This window comes from Myotis daubentonii, chromosome 1 (genome assembly GCF_963259705.1).
Source record: "Myotis daubentonii chromosome 1, mMyoDau2.1, whole genome shotgun sequence".
Taxonomy (NCBI): domain Eukaryota; kingdom Metazoa; phylum Chordata; class Mammalia; order Chiroptera; family Vespertilionidae; genus Myotis; species Myotis daubentonii.
In genome coordinates this window covers 230,658,491-230,678,324 of record NC_081840.1, presented here as the reverse complement: position 1 = coordinate 230,678,324, position 19,834 = coordinate 230,658,491, and the positions used below count along the sequence as shown (strand labels likewise).

The 19,834-nt window shown below is 56.8% G+C and overlaps 1 protein-coding gene across 1 annotated transcript in view; it reads right to left on the bottom strand.

Moving 5' to 3' along the window:
- Positions 1 to 19,834, bottom strand: part of STK32B (serine/threonine kinase 32B) — a 121,269-nt gene that overhangs the window by 21,814 nt on the left and 79,621 nt on the right. The window contains exon 4 of the mRNA XM_059675869.1: positions 9,364 to 9,537. Within this exon, the coding sequence (XP_059531852.1) occupies positions 9,364 to 9,537 (174 nt within the window). The remainder of the gene's footprint in view (positions 1 to 9,363; positions 9,538 to 19,834) is intronic.

Here is a 19,834-nt window from a genome sequence, read left to right as displayed (position 1 = left end):
GCCTCCTCCTCACTCTCAGCCTCCTCCTCACTCTCGGCCTCCTCCCCGCTCTCGGCATCCTCCCCGCTCTCAGGCTCCTCCTCACTCTCAGCCTCCTCCTCACTCTCCTTCTCCTCCTCGCTCTCGGCCTCCTCCTCGCTCTCGGTCTCCTCCCCGCTCTCGGCCTCCTCCTCGCTCTCAGCCTCCTCCTCGCTCTCAGCCTCCTCCCCGCTCTCAGCCTCCTCCTCGCTCTCAGCCTCCTCCTCTCTCTCCTTCTCCTCCTCACTCTCGGCCTCCTCCACACTCTCGGCCTCCTCCCCACTCTCGGCCTCCTCCTCACTCTCGGCCTCCTCCTCGCTCTCAGCCTCCTCCCCGCTCTCAGCCTCCTCCCCACTCTCAGCCTCCTCCTCGCTCTCAGCCTCCTCCTCTCTCTCCTTCTCCTCCTCACTCTCGGCCTCCTCCACACTCTCGGCCTCCTCCCCACTCTTGGCCTCCTCCTCGCTCTCAGCCTCCTCCTCGCTCTCAGCCTCCTCCTCGCTCTCAGCCTCCTCCCCGCTCTCAGCCTCCTCCTCACTCTCAGCCTCCTCCTCTCTCTCCTTCTCCTCCTCACTCTCGGCCTCCTCCCCACTCTCGGCCTCCTCCTCACTCTCGGCCTCCTCCCCGCTCTCAGCCTCCTCCCCGCTCTCAGCCTCCTCCCCGCTCTCAGCCTCCTCCCCACTCTCAGCCTCCTCCCCACTCTCAGCCTCCTCCCCACTCTCAGCCTCCTCCTCTCTCTCCTTCTCCTCCTCACTCTCAGCCTCCTTCTCACTCTCGGCCTCCTCCTCACTCTTGGCCTCCTCCTCACTCTCAGCCTCCTCCTCACTCTCAGCCTCCTCCTCTCTCTCCTTCTCCTCCTCACTCTCGGCCTCCTCCACACTCTCGGCCTCCTCCCCACTCTCGGCCTCCTCCTCACTCTCAGCCTCCTCCTCGCTCTCAGCCTCCTCCTCGCTCTCAGCCTCCTCCCCGCTCTCAGCCTCCTCCTCACTCTCAGCCTCCTCCTCTCTCTCCTTCTCCTCCTCACTCTCGGCCTCCTCCCCACTCTCGGCCTCCTCCTCACTCTCGGCCTCCTCCCCGCTCTCAGCCTCCTCCCCGCTCTCAGCCTCCTCCCCGCTCTCAGCCTCCTCCCCACTCTCAGCCTCCTCCCCACTCTCAGCCTCCTCCTCTCTCTCCTTCTCCTCCTCACTCTCAGCCTCCTTCTCACTCTCAGCCTCCTCCTCACTCTTGGCCTCCTCCTCACTCTCAGCCTCCTCCTCACTCTCGGCCTCCTCCTCACTCTCAGCCTCCTCCTCACTCTCGGCCTCTTGCTCACCTGGGACCAGCAGCCCTGATCTGACTGCTGCCCGGGGCCTGCAATGAGCTGCTACTTACAGGAGGCTTAGCACAGCTCCCTGGCGAGAGAAGAGTCGAAATAAACGACAGGTTACTCCCACTGCCCTTTGCCAGGAGCTGGGGGACTCCGCGCGGTTCTTGAGCTTTCAGCGAAATGACTTAGCTCTTTTGTGGGAGACTCACCACCGGCTCCTGCAAAGCCATCCGAGGTGACGGAGAGCCCGGGCTGCCGGGATTTAATAAGAACCGCCTTGGACGGCAAAGCCTGTTACCAGAGCCCTGGGGCCGCCTGGTCTCGGCCGTTTCCTCTGGTTCTATTTTTCACATCGATCGCATCTCAGCTCTCCTGCGTCATCCGCTGCCAATGGGCTCGGTGTGCAGAGGGCGCTGGAGCAGCCAGCGGGGGAGGCCATCATGTCAGAGCCGGGCAAACGACACTTTGATGGAAAGGACGTACTGAGGCCATAAAACCAGCTCTTGCTCCGGAATGATTCCCGGCCCCCAAATAAAACTCAGCGCGAAACGTCAGCTCGGCTATTTAGAAACCAGCACAGAAATGGCTCGGCTCCCGACGGTGAGGGGGACCCACAGAGGCCTGGGTGGGCATCCCGTGGCCTGGGCGCTGAGGGATCCGTGCTGAGGATCTCACGCAGCAAAAAGGACAGACAGACGCCCTGGTGGGGGAGGAGGCGCGTCTGTGAAACGGAAATTGGTGGCTATTTTACCACCAGAGAAAGAATCGTGCTGCTGACGTGCATGGGGGTAGCCGGGGACGTGGGGGAAGGCAGATGGGAGAGGCCGAGGTCCAGCCCCGAATCTGCCTCTTGCTGGCCCTGGCTCCGCCCCGCCCCCAGCCTCAGTTTCCCAGCCGTAAGTCGGATAATATCACATGCTCCACGCATAAGGGTGAGGATGTGTTTGTTTCAGTCATGTTTATTTTGCTCATTGTTAAAGCACCTAAACCTACATCCTCACCATGAGGCCTGGAGCTGGGACTGCCCGCCTCTGCTGACTCCCTCCACCTGCCTGTCGGCGCTGCTCCGCCGTCTGTGGCTTCAGAAACCAGGGTCCCGGTGGCCCACAGCACCCAGGCCAGCCGCAGCCTCAGACTCTGGGCGAGACCCGGGAGCCCGCCCGCTGGGATTCTGCCGTCCCTGGGGCCTGGGAGTCCTGCCCTGCTTAGGGGAAGACAGAGGCCCGCACGGGCTCCCTGCATTCCAGAGGATTTGGGGGAACTCTTAGCCTGGGGCATGCAGGCGGAGCTTCGCTAAAGCGCAGGGCCCAGTGATGGGCTCGGATTCCTCTGGGAACCAGAGAGCATGCTCTTCTCTGGCTGCCATGTCCCCAGAGCAGGGCCAGCTGACCGGCGTGATGGGGCCGGGGCGCACTCCCTCCCGATGGCGGTGTGACGCATGCGGGGCTGGGACCCATGCGCTAACCCGGCAGAGATCCGAAGCAGCCAGACCCCCAGCACCTTCCAGCTGCAAAGGACACACGCAAACAGCCCCCAGCCCCATCCCCAGGGCGGAGGGCAGGGCCCAGGGACACAGGAGGGAGTTCCCACCCTGATTTCACTCGGAATGCGGGGCCCTGATTGGAAAGAGGCCCTACATGGCGCATCACAGCGGATTCATATTTTAAGAGTTGCTATTTTTAGGGCCCGATCTCTGTATTTCGTCCACGGGGCACATTGCCAAGTTCCTGACTGTCAGCACTGGAAGGGACCTCAAGTCTGTCTGAAACGGACCAGCCCTGGGCCTCACACCCTCTCTGAGCTTCCATTTCCTCATCTGTAAAGGTGGGGAGGGGTGGGGGGAGAAGAGTGGGGGGTAGTTGAGGTGGAGGGTTGAGGGGGGTAGAAGTGGAGGGGTGGGGAGTGGAGGGTGGAGGGTAGAATTGGTGGTGTCCCCAGCCCCAACTCCCTTCTCCTGCAGCCACATCCTCAGCAGCCAAGCCAAGGTCAGGGCCATTCGCCGAAGGCCCCCGAGGGAAGACCTGCAGGTGCTGGCATGGCCAGCTGCCGCCTGACCACCCCACGGAGGAACCTATCTCCCAGCTGTTGCTGTCTGATGCTCACTATGCTTCTGTCCCCCCCCCGCCCCCCCCGGACCAATGGATCCAATGAATCAGCCTTTTCCTATCTCATTCTTTAATATCTTATCAGTGACCAGCAGCCACTGGAGGAAAACTTTCGAAATGACAACCAGAGATGAGTCACATGATAAAAGGTCCAAGGAAACAGAAACAAACGCAGGGAAGAGGAAACTGGAAAGAACGGTAACGGACGTCCTGAGAGGTAGGAGGGGTCCTGTGCCTATGAGACAGGATGGGTGAGAGAGGGCAGTTAGAGAGAGAGCGATCCACAGAGGGCTTGAGAGATGACGTCAGGACTCTTCCCAGATGTGGAAGGAAATGTCCCAGAGGCAGAAAGTAAGGGAAACGGAGAAACACGGGACATGCTGGCAAACCCAACATCCAGACCGTGGGAGTCCAGAGAGGGAGTGGGGGAGAGAGGAGGGCTGGGTGCTCACAGAGGAGGCACTTGCCCTGGGCCTGGCTGTGCGGAGGCTCAGTGGGGGGGGGGGGGGGGGGGGACAGGGGATGTCCCTGTGAACTGCACAGAACTTAGGAGGCGGGACAGCCAATGTGATCAGAGAGGCGTGGGCCAGGAGGCGGGACAAGCAGGCTGGAGGTGGTGGAGGGCTGGGGAGTGGTGGGACAGGCGCCCTGATTTCACGAAGTGAGATGGCGAGGACCACGGATGTTGGGTGGTGACTTCGGAAAGCACACGGGACCTCATTCTGCCGCACTGGATCCTGGGATGAGAACACTGTTCTCCGGAGGGTCCCATTAGGTCCAAGCCGCGTCTCAGCTGGATTCCGGTGTCTCTTTAACGTGGACACCTGCTAATCTCCCTCCTCACAGAGCAGAGAACGGGAGCCCTCCCTCCCGCAGGCCACACGCGAGCTAGCACTTCGTAATGTTGTTTTGGTTTCACTGTGCTGACTTTCACGGTTACCTACATTTATGACAAACAAAGCTATTTCCTCTTTAAAGGCCTGCTGTAAAGCGTCGTTTTGAAACCAATGTATCTTAGCAAAATGCTTGGAGTCTACTCTAGAATGTTATTTTAGTGACTAGAGGCCCGACGCACGAAATTTGTGCAAGAGGAGGCCTTCCTTCCCCTGGCTGCCGGCACCGGTTTTCCTCTGGCTCCCGGGACCCAGGCCTTCGCTCCGGTCAGAGCCACCTTCAAGCCTTCGCTGCCTCGGCTGGAGCTGCCTTCAGTCTTCACTCTGCTGCTTCACGCCTACGTATGCAAATTAACCGCCATCTTTGTTGGCGGTTAATTTGCATATCTCGCTGATTAGCCAATGGGAGGCGTAGCAAAGGTAAGGTCAATTACCTTCTATTTGTCTATTATTAGACAGGATCATGTGGGGAGTATGCAGATGTGGCAAAAATGATAAAGGTCTGCATTTCCTAGGGCTGCTGGAACAAACTGTCACAGACTGGATGTTTTAAATCAACAGAAGTATATTCTCTCCCAGTTCTGGAGGCCAGGAGGCCGAAGTCCGGGTGGGGGCAGGCCCAGCTCCTTCCTGGGACTCTGGGGGCAGGTCCTTCCCGCTCCTCCAGCTCCTGGCGCCTCCAGCATTCCCTGACTTGTGGCCACGTCACGCCACTCCCTGCCTCTGTCTGTCTTCATGGCCTTCTCGCCTCTGTGTGTCCGTGCGTCCTTTCCTGTCTCTTACAGGGACACAGTCATGGACTGAGGGCTTGTGACGGTCAATGTTGTGTCCCCGGGACTGGGCCACAGGCTGCCCAGACGTGTGAGACTCACTGGTGCTGCTTCTCTGCAGACTGGCTCACTCGGGGGATGGACAGATGCAGGATGTGCCCTGGGCTGGGACCTTGGGGTGGTGGTGAGCTGGGAAACGTGGATCTCTGCCCCCCACCCCCATCTTCCAGAAGCTCCTGTCCCGTGAGCGGCTGTGTGTGCAGCCGGGATCTCCCCTGCCTGATCCTTTGCCGCCCCTTTCCGCTGCTGTCATTGTGCGGGGGTTCAGGTCCAGGCTTGGCCCTGGGCCTCTGACTTCCTTCAGCAACACTTTCTCTGCCGCTCTGGGAATCTTCTTTCTCCAGATTATCTTGAACTTCAACCTCCACAGCTCACCTCTTAGTAACCTGAGTGTAACGTCGGGGTATCTGAGTGGAGAGCAAACGGCAAACAGCGCCAATCTTCCCAGCTGGGTGAGATGACTTGGAGGAATAAAACAAAAGCACAGCTAGAGGTCTACATGTCCGCTTTCTTGCTGGGAGAGGGAAAGTGGGAGGGCGAGGCTCTGCAGGAGGGCCGAGGGCCTGGGACCAGGAGACAGCCACCTGCTACGGGCAACTCGGGGCCAGGAGGGTCCGTCCACATGGAGAGGAGCTGCAGGGTCAGATGCACAGCGCAGAGGGCAGAGCCGAGCAGGCGTGGCTGGTAAGTCTTTCCAAATCTTGACCAGCGGAGTCGCTCCACGTCGGAGGGAGGCAGGGCCCAGCAAGGCACCGTCCGAGGCTGAAGCATCAGGAGCGGGAAAGACCATGTAGCTGTCGCCTGCTGTGCAGCCGGGGTCGCCACAGATCTCGGTGCCACCAGTCACATTCCAGCTCAATGCCCAGACCAGCCACCCTAGTGGGGATTGTGAGTAGATGGTGTGATGGGTAATTTTAATGCATCGACTTGCCTGGGCCACAGGTGCCCAGATATTTGGTCAAACGTTATTCCAGGATGTCTGTGAGGGTGTTTTGAATGAGACTAACATTTAAATCAGTGCTGAGTACAGCAGTCGCCCTCTCTAATGTGGGTGGGCCTCCTCCATCGGTGAAAGGTCTGAATTGAACAAAAGCACTGACCTTCCCCCTTGTGAGAGAACTGTTTGCAAGCCAACAGCCTTTGAACTTGAACTGAAATACCACCCCCCTGGGTCTTGAGCTGGCTGGGCTCTGGCTGGGCCCTGGCTGGGCGCTGGCTGGGCCCTGACTGGGTGCTGGCTGGGTGCTGGCTGGGCCCTGGTGGGCGCTGGCTGGGCCCTGGTGGGCACTGGCTGGGCTGTAGCTGGGCCCTGGCTGGGCGCTGGCTGGGAGCTGGCTGGGTGCTGGATGGGTCCTGGCTGGGTCCTGGCTGGGTTCTGGCTGGGTTCTGGCTGGGCCCTGGCTGGGCGCTGGCTGGGCGCTGGCTGGGCGCTGGCTGGGTCCTGGCTGGGTCCTGGCTGGGCGCTGGCTGGGCGCTGGCTGGGCGCTGGCTGGGTCCTGGCTGGGTCCTGGCTGGGTTCTGGCTGGGTTCTGGCTGGGCGCTGGCTGGGCGCTGGACAGGAGCCACGTGACAACTCTTCTGGATGCCCCGTGTGAGGACTCCCCTGCAGCTCCTGGAAGCTGCCGCCTCTATAAACTGTACAGGATGCATGTGTCTATCCTACTGGTTCTGACCCGGGCGGACGGGCAAGTGATACCCCTGAGCACTCAGAAACGGAGGTTCCGTTTTGTTTCCGTTTCCCAGGTGCCGCCTACTCCTGCTTCAAGTCTCAGCTCCAAAGCTGTCATCTCCAAAAGCGCCTCCTGGCTCCGCAGGCCGACCCCACTCAGTTCCCGTCCCGTCTCCCAATCGGGCGAGCAAAACGCTCAGCATCCGGAGAGCACTCGGTCGCTCTGCGGACCTCGGACGGGAGGGATGAGGGTTCAAGGCCTGCGGACCTCGGACGGGAGGGATGAGGGTTGGAGGTCTGCGGACCTCGGACGGGAGGGATGAGGGTCTCAGGTCCTGAAGGGGCTCCGCTGTGCTAAAGCCAACCTTCACTTTATGGGGCTCACGGCCGAAGCAGAAGTGCCTGAGGGGCCCACGTGGATTCGGGGAGAACGGGAAGCGAGTCTGCAGACCCCCCTCTCCCGCTGAGGCGCTGGGCTCCAGGCGGGGAGATGCGGTTATTATTGTAACGACAGGAGCGAAGCCGAATCTTATTAAAGAGTCTCTTGACCCAGAAACATGAGAGCAGACTCTCATCTTCTCCTTTTTAAACACTCTGGATCTGTGGGTCTCGCAGAGGAAGGAACATTAGATTAAGGGCAATTTCCTCGGTAGGACGCCAATACAGACGGGTGACAATATCTCAGATGCAGAACCAGGCGCGGGGCCCGACACCTGTTGGCCCCGAGCGTCAAGGCTCCTGCGGAGAGAACGGACGGCACCAGGGCTTCCAGGAGATGAACTACCGGATGGAGGTGGCAGGACCCAGGGGGCCAGGGACAGCTGCTCCAGCCTTACTCATTCATCCAACTGCCCAGAACCCGCGCCCCACCCTCTGCTTCCACACTTCCTGTTCTCCTGCTGGTGCCCTGTTCCCAACCCCTTGTCCTTCCCGGAATGCAAGCCCTTCCGGAGCTCATCTCTCTCTCATGGGGTCAGTCCACTGTCCTCTCGCTTCTCCGTGCTCTAGTTCCGAACCATCTGCCGCATCTGCGCACCCGTCTGCAGCGCGAGTGGGGTCAGCAGACCCGGCGGTTGTGAGGCGTGAATGGTGTGGCGCACGTAGGCACCTGCTGGAACCTGTCCCTCGGTCCGTGTGCCACGGCAGCCATCACCGGGGCCACTGTCGATACTGTTCACTCTGATTTGCCTTCCAGACTGAGTAGCCTGGGAACTTGGCCTCAACTTCAACAAAGACAAGGTCAGCGCTCGCACCCGAGTCCAGCTCTGTGAAAAGCCAGGCCCTGCTACTCAACGCAAAACTTCCCAAAGAGGCCACCGAGAAGTCAGGTACATCTGATGCCACGTGAGGTGCCACCTGGGCCAGGCGACTAGGCCCTTCATGGCCCTGCACCTCCGAGCCACTAAGCATCTTGGACGTCATCTCATCTCGCCTCCACACCAGCCCGGGAGCGGCGCATGCTCGTCTCGTCGTGGAGATCAAGGAAACGAGGCCTGAAGGGGCTTCCAAGCTCGTTCCTCTGACTCGGACAGCAAGTGGCACAGCCAGGCTCCACACTCGGTGTGATTTTTTTCCTCTTTTATTTATTTTTATCTTCCGTTTTTTATTGTCTAAAATTTTACATATGTCTCTTTTTCCCCTGCCTGACACCCCCCTCCCAGACATTCCCACCGGGGCAAGCCCCCACAAATGGCGGGGGGGAGGCGTTAGACAGCAACCAAAGAACTTGTAAGCATGCATATTAGCATAACCGATGGACACAAACTGGGTTTTACTTAATGAATATTTCAGTCTCTTTTATCTGCCTTGCCAGACTCTCCGAGAAGGGAAGTGATGGGGAAACACAACAAATGGACGCCGTGACGGGGACAGGACACCCCAATCGGGGCACGCGCTCCGTTATCTCCCATCCGCACAGCAGCCTGAGGCTATCATCCTATCCCCACAGCCCTGCAGCTCCCCACCAGGAAGAAACCCTCCGAGATCCCCGGCGTGGGTTCCTGGGGGGAGCGGGGAGAGGGACAGAGCAGAACCTGTCCCCCCACCTCCCTGCACGTGGTCGCTGTAACTGTGACTGGAGAGACAGAACACACCAGCCTCACAAAGACACCAGCCCGACAGCAGGGACCACGCAGGTCCCCCCGTGACAGGCAGTGGGCCTGCGCCTCGAGGCGGTCACGGTGAGCAGGGCTGAAGTGCGCTATTTTTTATGGTCTCCAGGCACTGTCAGGACTAAAGAACACCAGTGGGAAACCCTCGCCCGCCGCCGGCTCCCGCACACCCCCCGTGGGAAAACACCGCTGCAGCCGGCTCCTGCACACACCCCGTGGGAAAACACCCCTGCAGCCGGCTCCCGCACACACCCCGTGGGAAAACACCCCTGCAGCCGGCTCCCGCACACCCCCCGTGGGAAAACACCCCTGCAGCCGGCTCCCGCACACACCCCGTGGGAAAACACCCCTGCAGCCGGCTCCCGCACACCCCGTGGGAAAACACCCCTGCAGCCGGATCCCGCAGGCCCTCGGCGCTGCCCGCGCAGCCTCACCTGTGGATGATGCGCTGCTGCTGCAGGTACTCCAGCGCCAGCGCCAGCTCGCAGATGTACAGCCTCACCGCGCCCTCGGGGAAGTGCACGTTCTGCTGCAGGTGGTAGCGCAGGTCCCCGCCCAGCAGCAGGTCCACCACCATGAACATGTCCTCCTCGTCCTGGAAGGAGTACCTGGAGCACAGAGGGCAGAGCCGTGAGGGAGGAGAGGACGCCAGTGCCCCCTTCACAGCTGCACAAACTGAGGCCCGGGCACAGCCATGGGCCCTGGTCCCGGCGCTGGCGGACAGGTGGCCCGTTATGGTAGGCGGTAGTCACTTCGTCTTTAGCAGATGTGTGAGCTCAGTGTTTGCAGGACGGGCGGGCACCCTCTCCCGAGATGCATGCCCCCCCCCTCAACAATCCCTCCGCTCCCCACACATGCGCTTCCCACACACACTCTCCCCACACATGCACTCCCCACACACACGCGCCCCCCCCCCACACACAGTCTCCCCCCACACGCAGTCTCCCCACACACGCACTCCCCACACCCACGCACTCCCCACACATGCGCTCCCCCCCCACACACACACATGCTCCCCACACACGCACGCCCCCCACACACACACACGCTCCCCACACACATGCGCTCCCCACAGCCAGCTTGTTTCTGTGACCCCTGGATCCAGTGATGCTCTTCCAATTCCAAGGCCAGGCCTCAGGGAACCTGCAGCTCCTGCTTCCTGCCTCTCGGAAACTGGCCAGAGCCCCAGCCCTGGGGAGAAGCCAGGAGAAGGAGAAGGTGTGCTGGTCACAGCCTCAGGTGAGCAGCCGGGTGGGGGAGGGGGTTGGGGGGTGGCCGCGGGGCGAGCACCTGGGCATCTGGGTGTCCCAGGGCAGCCCCGCTGATGCCACATGGAGAACTGCCCAGCGGAGCCCAGTCCATTCACAGAGCACGAGATAGCAAGACGGCTGTAACATACGCCATTCATTCAGTTTTAGGTCCCCCCCCCGCCCCCCCCCCCCCAAAGCAACAGGAAACTGACAGACACCAGACCTGGGCCTAAGTTTCCAGGACAATGCCCGCTGTTGTGATCAGGTCTCGCGGTGCCCTCCCCGGCCTCGGTTCTGTCTGGGACGGGGCACCACTTTATGACACTGCGATTCCATGTCACGGTTGTTTAAGGCTGTCCTCAGGCTCGGTATGTGGGCTCTTCCGTCCTCAAAATGGCAATGACTGCCATGTCTGTGCTTTTAAAAATCCTCACTCGAGGATAAGTTCTCCATTGATTTTTAGAGAGAGTGGGAGGGACAGAGGGGAGGGGGAGAGAGACACACAGAGGGAAACATCGACGTGAGAGACACATCAATGGTTGCCTCCCGCACACGCCCCGACCGGGGTCAGGGATCGAGCCTACAACTGAGGTTGGTGCCCTTGACCGGAATTGAACCCACAACCTTTTGGTCCACGGGCTGATGCTCTAACCACTGGATAACCAGGTCGCCACGACTGTGCTTTCTGACATAAGCTACTGTGCCCTGGAGCTGATGGAGCCTGAGCTGATACCTCTCTCCACTTGCCAGTGGAGAGAAGTGTTGAGACGCTGCAAAGAAATGACAGCCATCAGCTATCACGTGCCTCCCACAGGTGCTCGATTTGTATTCTAGCAGCTGGCGGACTCGCGCCCATTACATTCATATTGTAGCTGCACCCCGCTCCCAGCTCCCGTCAAAGGGCTCTCATCCGGCATTCCATCCGAGCGCTGAGCGCCGGGAGCTCTCAGGAGAGCAGGCTGGGGTGCGTGCTGAAGAGGAAGGCCAGACGCAAAGAGCAATGATGAGCGCCACAGCCCGGCTCGGCTGCTTCCTACTGCACCCCCACTTTCTGCCCGGGCCACGGGCTGCATTCATCCCCAGAGACTCGATGCTATTATCGGGGGACAGAGAACACCTCTCATTTCTTGCTGAAGCTTGCGCTGGCCCCCAGCTTGGTGCCACAGCTCCATTCGCAGTTATAATCACGTTCCCGTGCTGCACGCGGTCCTGGAAGGGCAGGGTCACCGTGACAAACCTCTGCCCGGAGCGCTGGCGTGGCGGGCTGGGTGAGGAGGCTCACCGTGAGGAGCGCAGACCTCGGGAGCGGGAAAGGTATCGATCCGGGCCTGGATGCTGAAACAGACCAGCACGAAGGACCCAATGTCTGCTTTTAAAACACACTAATTGCGCAGCCGTGGTGGCTCAGTGGTTGAGTGTTGACCTATGAACCAGGAGGTCACAGTTCGATTTCTGGTTAGGGTATATGACCAAGTTGTAGGCTGGATCCCGGATCGTGCAGGAGGCAACCAATCAATGATTCTTTCTCATCACTGATGTTTCCATCTCTCTCTTTCTCCCTTCCTCTCTGAAATCAGTAAAAAATATATTTAAAAACATAAAAAACATTAATTTATTAACTTGTTCCAAGAAAAATTAAACATGACTTGTAAAATGCATATCCTATATAATAAAAGCGTAGTATGCAAATTGTCCCCTTGACCTGGCGGTCGTCCAGGAGTTCGACCAGGGGGCGGGACCGGCCAGGGGAAGGGAGTGAGTACTCAGCCGGCAGCTGCTAGGGACCCTACCAGTGCAGGAATTTCGTGCACTGGGCCTCTAGTAATGCAATAAAATTGAAAACATGGGAGCCACAGATTAGGTCAAAAATAAAAAAGGAACTCAAGAAAATGGAAGCAGGAGAAAATAGTCCAATTCATGCCAAAGATCTCGCGAGCTTCCCGGCACAGGCCACGCCGTGACTCTGGCGTCCCCGGCACAGGCAGCAAAGGGAGAGACAGGACCAGCCTCGGATTCAGGGTCTGAGGCCAAGAGGTCAGCAGGGTGGTTCCTCCTGGGGCCTCTCCTCGACTTGTGGACGCCGCCTCCCCCTGCACACGCCGTCCCTCTGTGTGCGTCTGTGTCCTAATGTCCTCTTCTTAGGACACCAATCAGCTGGGGTTAGGGCCCCATGGTGACCCTAATTCAACCTTAACTGTTTCTTTAAAAAAAAAATTTTTATTTGAAAATTGTTTTTGTTAATCCTCACCTGAGGATATTTTTTTCCATTAATTTTTTGAGAGAGTGGAAGGGCAAGGGGAAGAGAGAGAAAGAGAAAGAGAGAGAGAAACATTGATGTGAGAGAGACACACTGATCGGTTGCCTCCCACATGCACCCCAACCGGGGCTGGGGATTGAACCTGCAACCCAGGTACTGCCCTTGACCAGGAATCAAACCTGTGACCCTCAGGTCCTCGGGCGGGTGCCCTAACTATTGAGCAACACCAGCCAGGGCAACCTTCATTGTTTCTTTAGAGAACTGCTCTCCAAACATAGCTGCGATCTGAGGTCCTGGGGGTTGGGACATTAACATATGAATTTTGAGGGGACACAACTGAGCCCATAATAATGAGAGAGGCTGGTCCATTCCCAGATCCATCTGCCACCGGGCCTTGTCCTCTGTGCGCTCCCGGTCGCGTTCGTTGCCCGTTTAGCTACCGGGCTGCTGGACCAGCTTAGAGTCTGCAGAAGCTGTTATTTATTGGAAACCAATCTCCTGACACGTGTGCATGCTGCAGACGCCGCCTCCCGCCCAGTGCTGACTCCCCGCTTGGTGTCCTGCTGGGAGCACTTCTGCGTAGCGGCTGGACTTGTAATTTGTGTGTTAGTTCCTGCCGCTTTGATCTGCCCGCTCATGAGAGCAGCTGAAAGGCTCCCGGCAAATGTCTGATTCATTCGTTTTCCTTGTGACTCCAGCGAGTTTTGCTTTGTACATTGTCCAGTTTTATGTCCAAAGCATCCGAGTTCAGAAATGTGAACTTTCCTTCTATTTTGTAGTTATTCTCATTATCCTGAAAAATGCTTTTTGCTGCGAGACCAGTATTTTCCTATATTCTTTTTTGGGGTATATCTGTTTATATCCCATTATGTTCAGTTTTTTCATTCTCCTCATGTTTTTCACTGTAACTCTTGTAAATAGGCTATACACAGCTGTTTTTTTAAATCCTCACCTGAAGATATGTTTTTATTGATTTTTAGAGAGAGAGGGAAAGAGAGGGATGGAGGGGGATAGAAGAGAAGAGAAGAGAAGAGAAGAGAAGAGAAGAGAAGAGAAGAGAAGAGAAGAGAAAACATCAATTGGTCGCCTTCTTTATGTGCCCCATGGGGATCGAACCTGCGACCCAGGCATGTGCCCTGACCAGGGATCAAACTGGTGACCCTTTGGTGCATAGAACAATGATCAACCAACTGAGCCTCTCAGCTGGGCTGTACACAGCGCTTCCAGCCACCCACATGGAGAGCTTGGGTATTGCTCAGTGAGCTCAGTGAGCTCATGCCTACGATGGTGGCTGATATTCGGAATGTATAGTTATCTTTTTTGAACAGTGCTTACTATCTACCATGCTTTTGTTCTTCATCCCCCCTTCATTCTGCTGTCAATTCGATTTGCTAAGTTTCCTTATTTCCCCTTTTGACTCTATATCCTATTTCTACTCTTTTAGTGCTTAAACATTTAAATTTCAAATAACCGTACTTAACAAGGCACTGGATTTAAAATCTCTACTTTCTTTCTCAAAAACATACAAAGACCTTGGAGTTGTTCTATGATAATCACCCCTTCCTCTAAGTCCTTTCTATTACAGATCACTAGTCCTTTTAAAACCTAGTTTTTAGAATTAATTTTAATTTTGTTCAGTTTTTGTCATTTAAGCACATTTCGAAGAACAGAAATATATTTATATAAATTTATATATACTTATGGATTTATGTATACTTATATAAATCTATATATTTCTATTTATTTAAATATATATGTATATTCATTTATATATATACACCCACACACATATATGTGTATGTACATATGTAACAATTGCTAAGTAACAATTAAATAAAGTGTGTAGTCACTACCCAGCCTAAACAATTCTGGGACGCTTGTGGCGCAGGAAGCACCGGGAATCTACCTCCCACCTAGATAGCAAATGCAGCGGAAGCGTCTGATGCGGCCACTTTGGAACTCCGCAGGCTGTTGAAGGGCTCAGTTCAGGGGAAGGCTTGGATGGTAAATTGCAGTCAACTTTGGTCCATTTCAGCTCTCAGCATAGGAGTAGCTCCAGCCCCAGGGCAGCAGGCTGTGCACACGTTCCAGGAACAGCTTGCACACACGCTGCAGAGGCCAGGGTGGGCTAAAAGGATTCATCCTCCAGATATTGAAGATCTGCCCCATCCCAAAGCTGTCTACGGAGGCGGGAAGCCTGTTGTTGCCACCCCCCATTGTTGTTGCTTCTCCTTATTGTCGCTGCTTCTCCCCTATTGTTATTGTTGGTGCATTTCCCCCATTATTGTTGCTTCTCCCATGGTTGGTGCATCTCCAAAGAGATTATGACATCATCTAGCAAGTGGTGGAGTGAGCTCTTTCTATAATCCAAGCTCAACCACCCCACCTCCCCCGGAGACTTCCCTGCTCTCCTGAGCTGGAACTTCCTAAGGCGGAGGCACAGCCCCTCCCTCCTTGGAAGGGGTGCCCGTGGCCAGGGTGGCTTTGTTTGGCTGAGGCCAGTCTAAAGCGCTGCCTGCCATCGGCTCTCCCAGCAGCTGGGCGGTGAGTCTGCGGTCCTCTAAGGGGGCGGGCGGCGACTCCCAGCCCCCTCCCTGCAGCTGCGCAGGAAGTCTTCGTGTCATTGTGTGGGGCTGGACCGTGTCCTGCCGGCTGCAGGGAGCCACCAGCAGTCCGTGAATGTGGGAAAGACACGCAGGGTGTGGGTCAGAAGACTGGCCTCTGCCCGCCGGGGGAGAGAGGAGGCGTTGGTGTCCACCGTCACAGTAGCGATGCCGAGCCTGCGCTTTTACACAGGATGGGGCTGAGGATCAGAGAGGCTCAGGAACCTGCCTGAAGCCACACAGGAGTCAAGAACCAAGCCAGGAATGAAACCCAGTCTTAAGAAGCTGAGAATCCTGCACTGTCGTAGGAAGCAGCCCTCGCACAGCTCCTGAAACACAGTGGACACGCAGCCTGGGCGCGGCCATTACTGTCACCCGTGTCACTGCTGTCGCCATTGTCATCTGGATGACACGCAGGCCTGGTGGCGGGTCTGCCTGTCACTGGGAGAAAGAGCCCGAGGACTGCTGACAGCGAAGAATCACGGCAATGTTAGCAGCAGACGTACTCCGACGCGGTTCCAACTACAGGTGTGATAACGTGACGGAATGAGTGGCCGCGACAATCCCAGGACGCTCAGTTAGCGGCTGGTTCCCTGCCTCTCACTAATGGCGGACGCCCCGCCCTCCCCTCCTCGCCGTTGACAATTTCCTCTCGCGTTTGGCCACTGTCGCTGTTGGCAGACACGAGTGGAGTTAGCTGGCTCCCCGGACCGGCCCGCGTCCAGCACAGCTCGGGGCTATGGGCAGCAGCACCTGGGAACTCGCTGTCCGTCTCGCTGAACAATGACGCTGCTTGTGGAAAAGGGTGATTTTTGCGCTAATACTTAGCACCCACTGTGCCCAGCTCTGTGCCGGCACCAGGGAGACGAGGTGCGCCGGTTCACGCCTCGGGCAGCCCCAGCCACTGACCGGCCAGGTTGGGGTATAAACGCCAGGCCCTGCCGCCCTCGCTCAGGATAAGGCTGACGAGCAGGAGGGCCCACGGGGTGGCTGCAGCTTCACTGTGACCACACCACGGCCAGCGGCTCCTCTGCTCCACCCGCTCCCCGCCCCCACTCCCTGTCCGAGCTGCTGGCTCCCAGGGCACACCCTCATCAGGCCCTCCCCTGCTTGCTAATTTCCACCCAGCATCTGCGCCCCAAGAAACCCGCCTGCAACACAGGGTACTTCTCTGGGTCGGTGTCCCACTCCCGCCTGACGGACCACACGTCTCTCCTTCCCACACATGCCACACATCTTCCCCGCCCCCACCTGCTACTCATGCTTCTCCCCCTTTCTGGGGGGCCCCTCGAAACTCAGCAGGGTCGGCTAGAACGGCCCCTCCTCCGAGAAGCCACTCCTGATTGTCAGGCACTTGTGTTCTGGTCCTCTGGGCCCTGCGAGGCCTGTTTGTGTCTTTGTCCAGGGCTGGTCACCTGCATTGTAACCCCCCAGCCAGCCACCTGCTCCCCACACCGGCGGTGGCTCCTTCAGGCCACACCTCCCCCTCTCGGTGCCCAGCCAGGGTCTGACATGAGGCAGGAGCTTACAGTTTCTCTATAATGTGTGAAAGTCCCGCCGCGCCTGGTGCCGGCGCCTAACGGGACTTGTTACAGGCGCTGCTAATCTGCACTATTGGGAAAGCTCAGCGGCATTTTCACCGGACGCTCTTGCAGAGAATCAATGTTTACACTCGGGGCCGTTCGGCTTCCGTTCCTCACTGCTCTGCATGGAAACAGTCTGGGCGCATCTAGCCCAGCCCGCATGGCTCAGTGGTTGGTCGTGGTCCCATGAGCCAGGAGGGCATAGCTCGATTCCCGGGCAGGGCACTTGCCCAGGGTTATGGCCTCGATCCCCAGTAGGGGCTGCAGGAGGCAGCTGATCAATGATTCTTGTCACTGATGTTTCTATCTCTTTCTCCCTTCCTGTCTCTTGGGCGCACCCACCTCTCCCACAGTGTGCCTTCCTGGGGCAGGGGCTGTGCCTGACCCCCTCTTCCCAGCCTCTCCTATGCCGCCCGGCACGCCAGAGGCCACTGGGAAGAAGGAGGCAGGAGGAGGCTCTGGAGATGACAGTGACAGCTGCACGCATGCGTGCTGACCTGCACCTGGCAGCGTCCTGAGGACTTCAGAGCTGTTAATGCGCGAGATTCCTCCTAACGGAAGACGCATACTTTACAAACGGGAAACAAAGGCCCAGGGACTGCAGGTAACTGGACCCAGATCCGTAGTGAGGAGGTGGCAGAACCAGGACCGGACTCTGGCGGCTGGGAGCCAGACTCGGGGCTCTGAACCGTGACGCAAGCCCGACTCTGCCAGCTCCAGACAGCCACTCAGCAGACATGCTTTTTCTGAGTACCTACTGTGTGCGAGGCCAAGAACACTGTAGGGAAGAAGCAGGTATGAAAACTCCAGCCCTCATGTGCTTACGCTCCAAATGAGGAAGACCGCCAGTAGAAAGGGGGAGGGGCGCACACGAGGCAAGTGTTGGTAGAGTAGAAAGACGTGGCGTCTTTAGATTCAGATTTTGGAAACCCTCTAAAATAAGCCATTGAAGAGTATTCCAGCAACAAAACTCATCGCACAAAAGGCTGCCACCCCCTGCACTGTCTCACGCAGCACACCCATACCGATGCATCTCAAATGCCATATCACTGGTCCAAGTGGCTACACCAGCAGTTCTCAAAGTGTGTTCCCCTGGGAACCTCCAAGACCCTGTAGGGTGTCTATAGGCCAAATCTCTCTCTATATATAAGAGCCTAAGTGACCGGAACAACCAGAACGACTAATAGCTATGATGCGCACTGTGGCTGGCCAACCAGTCCGACTGGGGGCTGGGCCAGCCAGCCAACCTTCCGCGGCCCCTCCCCTTAGCCGGCCTCACCCCCGCTCGCCCCCCCCCCCCCCCCGATCAGGGGGTGGGGCCCACGACCAACCTCCTGCAACCCTTCCCCCTGGCCAGACCTGCGCCGATTGGCCCTTATTGGGGCAGGCTAGCCGGACCCCACCCGTGCACAAATTCGTGCACACGGTCTCTAGTTTTTATAATATTAAGGCTTTACTTGCCAAAACTTTCATACTCTCATGAGTGTGTAGTGGAGTTTCCCCGAGACTCATTATATGTGATGACGTCAAATTAAAACAAAGGCATACTTGTGTTTTGTAGTTTCCTAAGGTGCGCAGTAGGTTTGAGGTATAAGTATGTTCATTTTCAAAGCTGATCAGCCTGTCCTTAGAATTCCTCACTGGCCATCGTCTTCATATCTGCAACCCCATTATCACCCAGTAAATCGCCCATGTGAAATCCTGGGATTTCCCTTGTTTAGAAAACAAATTCAAAATAGTTTCTAGAAAATAAAAAAATATAACAATTTAAATCTTACCCAAAACCATTATTTTGCAACTTTATAATACCAAGCTGTAAAATAAATGTGCATTAATTTACAATATTCTTTCTCCTATTTAAGGACTGATCATTAGCTTTACAAATTTAGACTCCTCCACTCCTCCACCCACAGCTAGGTCACCTACGTCTAAAGATGCTGAAAAAGACGAGAGCGACATGGCAGAGTTCTGACTTATGGAAGCGAAGGATCCGCTCCAAAGAATTAAGTCAGAAAACAAACAAGGCTACAGTGAAAACAAACCGGACTGTTCCTTTCCCTTAACACTGCAGGTACTCGTCATTTCTCTCACTGTGCTGTAGGGAGTAGAGTATTTTAGCAAAGTACCACAAAAAAACCTGCTTATTACGGATTTTCAGACTCCAACGAAAAAGCCACCGAAGCAAGTGCCGGGATAAGTGATTGCATTCCATCGGCGGGGGAGGCGCCAACGACCGCGCAGAGTCCCATAAACCTCGTGCCCACGGCAGCACGGAGCGCCAGCCGGGCGGCAGGTCAGCAAAAGAAGCCACAGCAGTTCCAGCTCCCGAGACTTAGCGGCCCCCGTACCCAGCGAGTGAGCCGATCGCTGGCTGCATGTGCTCTCACAGACGGATGCCTCCACGTACACGGCTGGCCTTCGTCCCCTGGCATCGGCACCCACTCATCATCGAAGACCGTTATGGGAGCGCCTGGCAGCAGTGGTGCTGAAACCTCTGGAATCTCAGACTGTGTCCTCACAGACGGCATGTGCCGCGGTGGGTACAACCGATGGCACCTTTGTGCAGATCAAAGACGTGGCACCGGACGGCCGCAGCAGCCTCTGTGTTTCTCACGGCCGCACATAAATCAGAGCCAATTTCAGCCCTGGCCGTTGGACTCAATGGATAGAGCATTGGCCTGAGGACCGAAGGGTCCCGGGTTCGATTGTGGTCAAGGGCACGTACCTTGGTTGTAGGATCCTCCCCAGTCCAGGCCCTGGTCAGGGTGTGTGCAGGAGGCAACCAATCAATGTCTCTCTCTCAGATCAATGTTTCTCTCTGTCTTTCCCTCTCTCTCCCACTCTCTCTAGAAATCAATGGAAAAATATCCTTGAATGATGATTTAAAAAAACAAAAACAGACAGAAACAAATTAAAGACCCAATTTCCCCTCAGGACGGCACGGGTGAGGCAGGAAAGAATATTAACCTTGTCATATTTATATCCTTGGCCATGCGTGTCTCTTTAATATCCCGCGTGACGAGTGGGAAGTATGCATGAAGCACTTCTCTCCGGAAAAACAAAACACAATAAGACACTTTGGCAACCCAGCTGGCAACCGTGAAACTAATAAATGTGGTTTTAAAATCATGTATAATGGGGTGTGCCGACACTTGGGACATCCTAGTAAGTCAGGGACTGTTTTCCAAATTACCAACCTACTATGTTCCAAA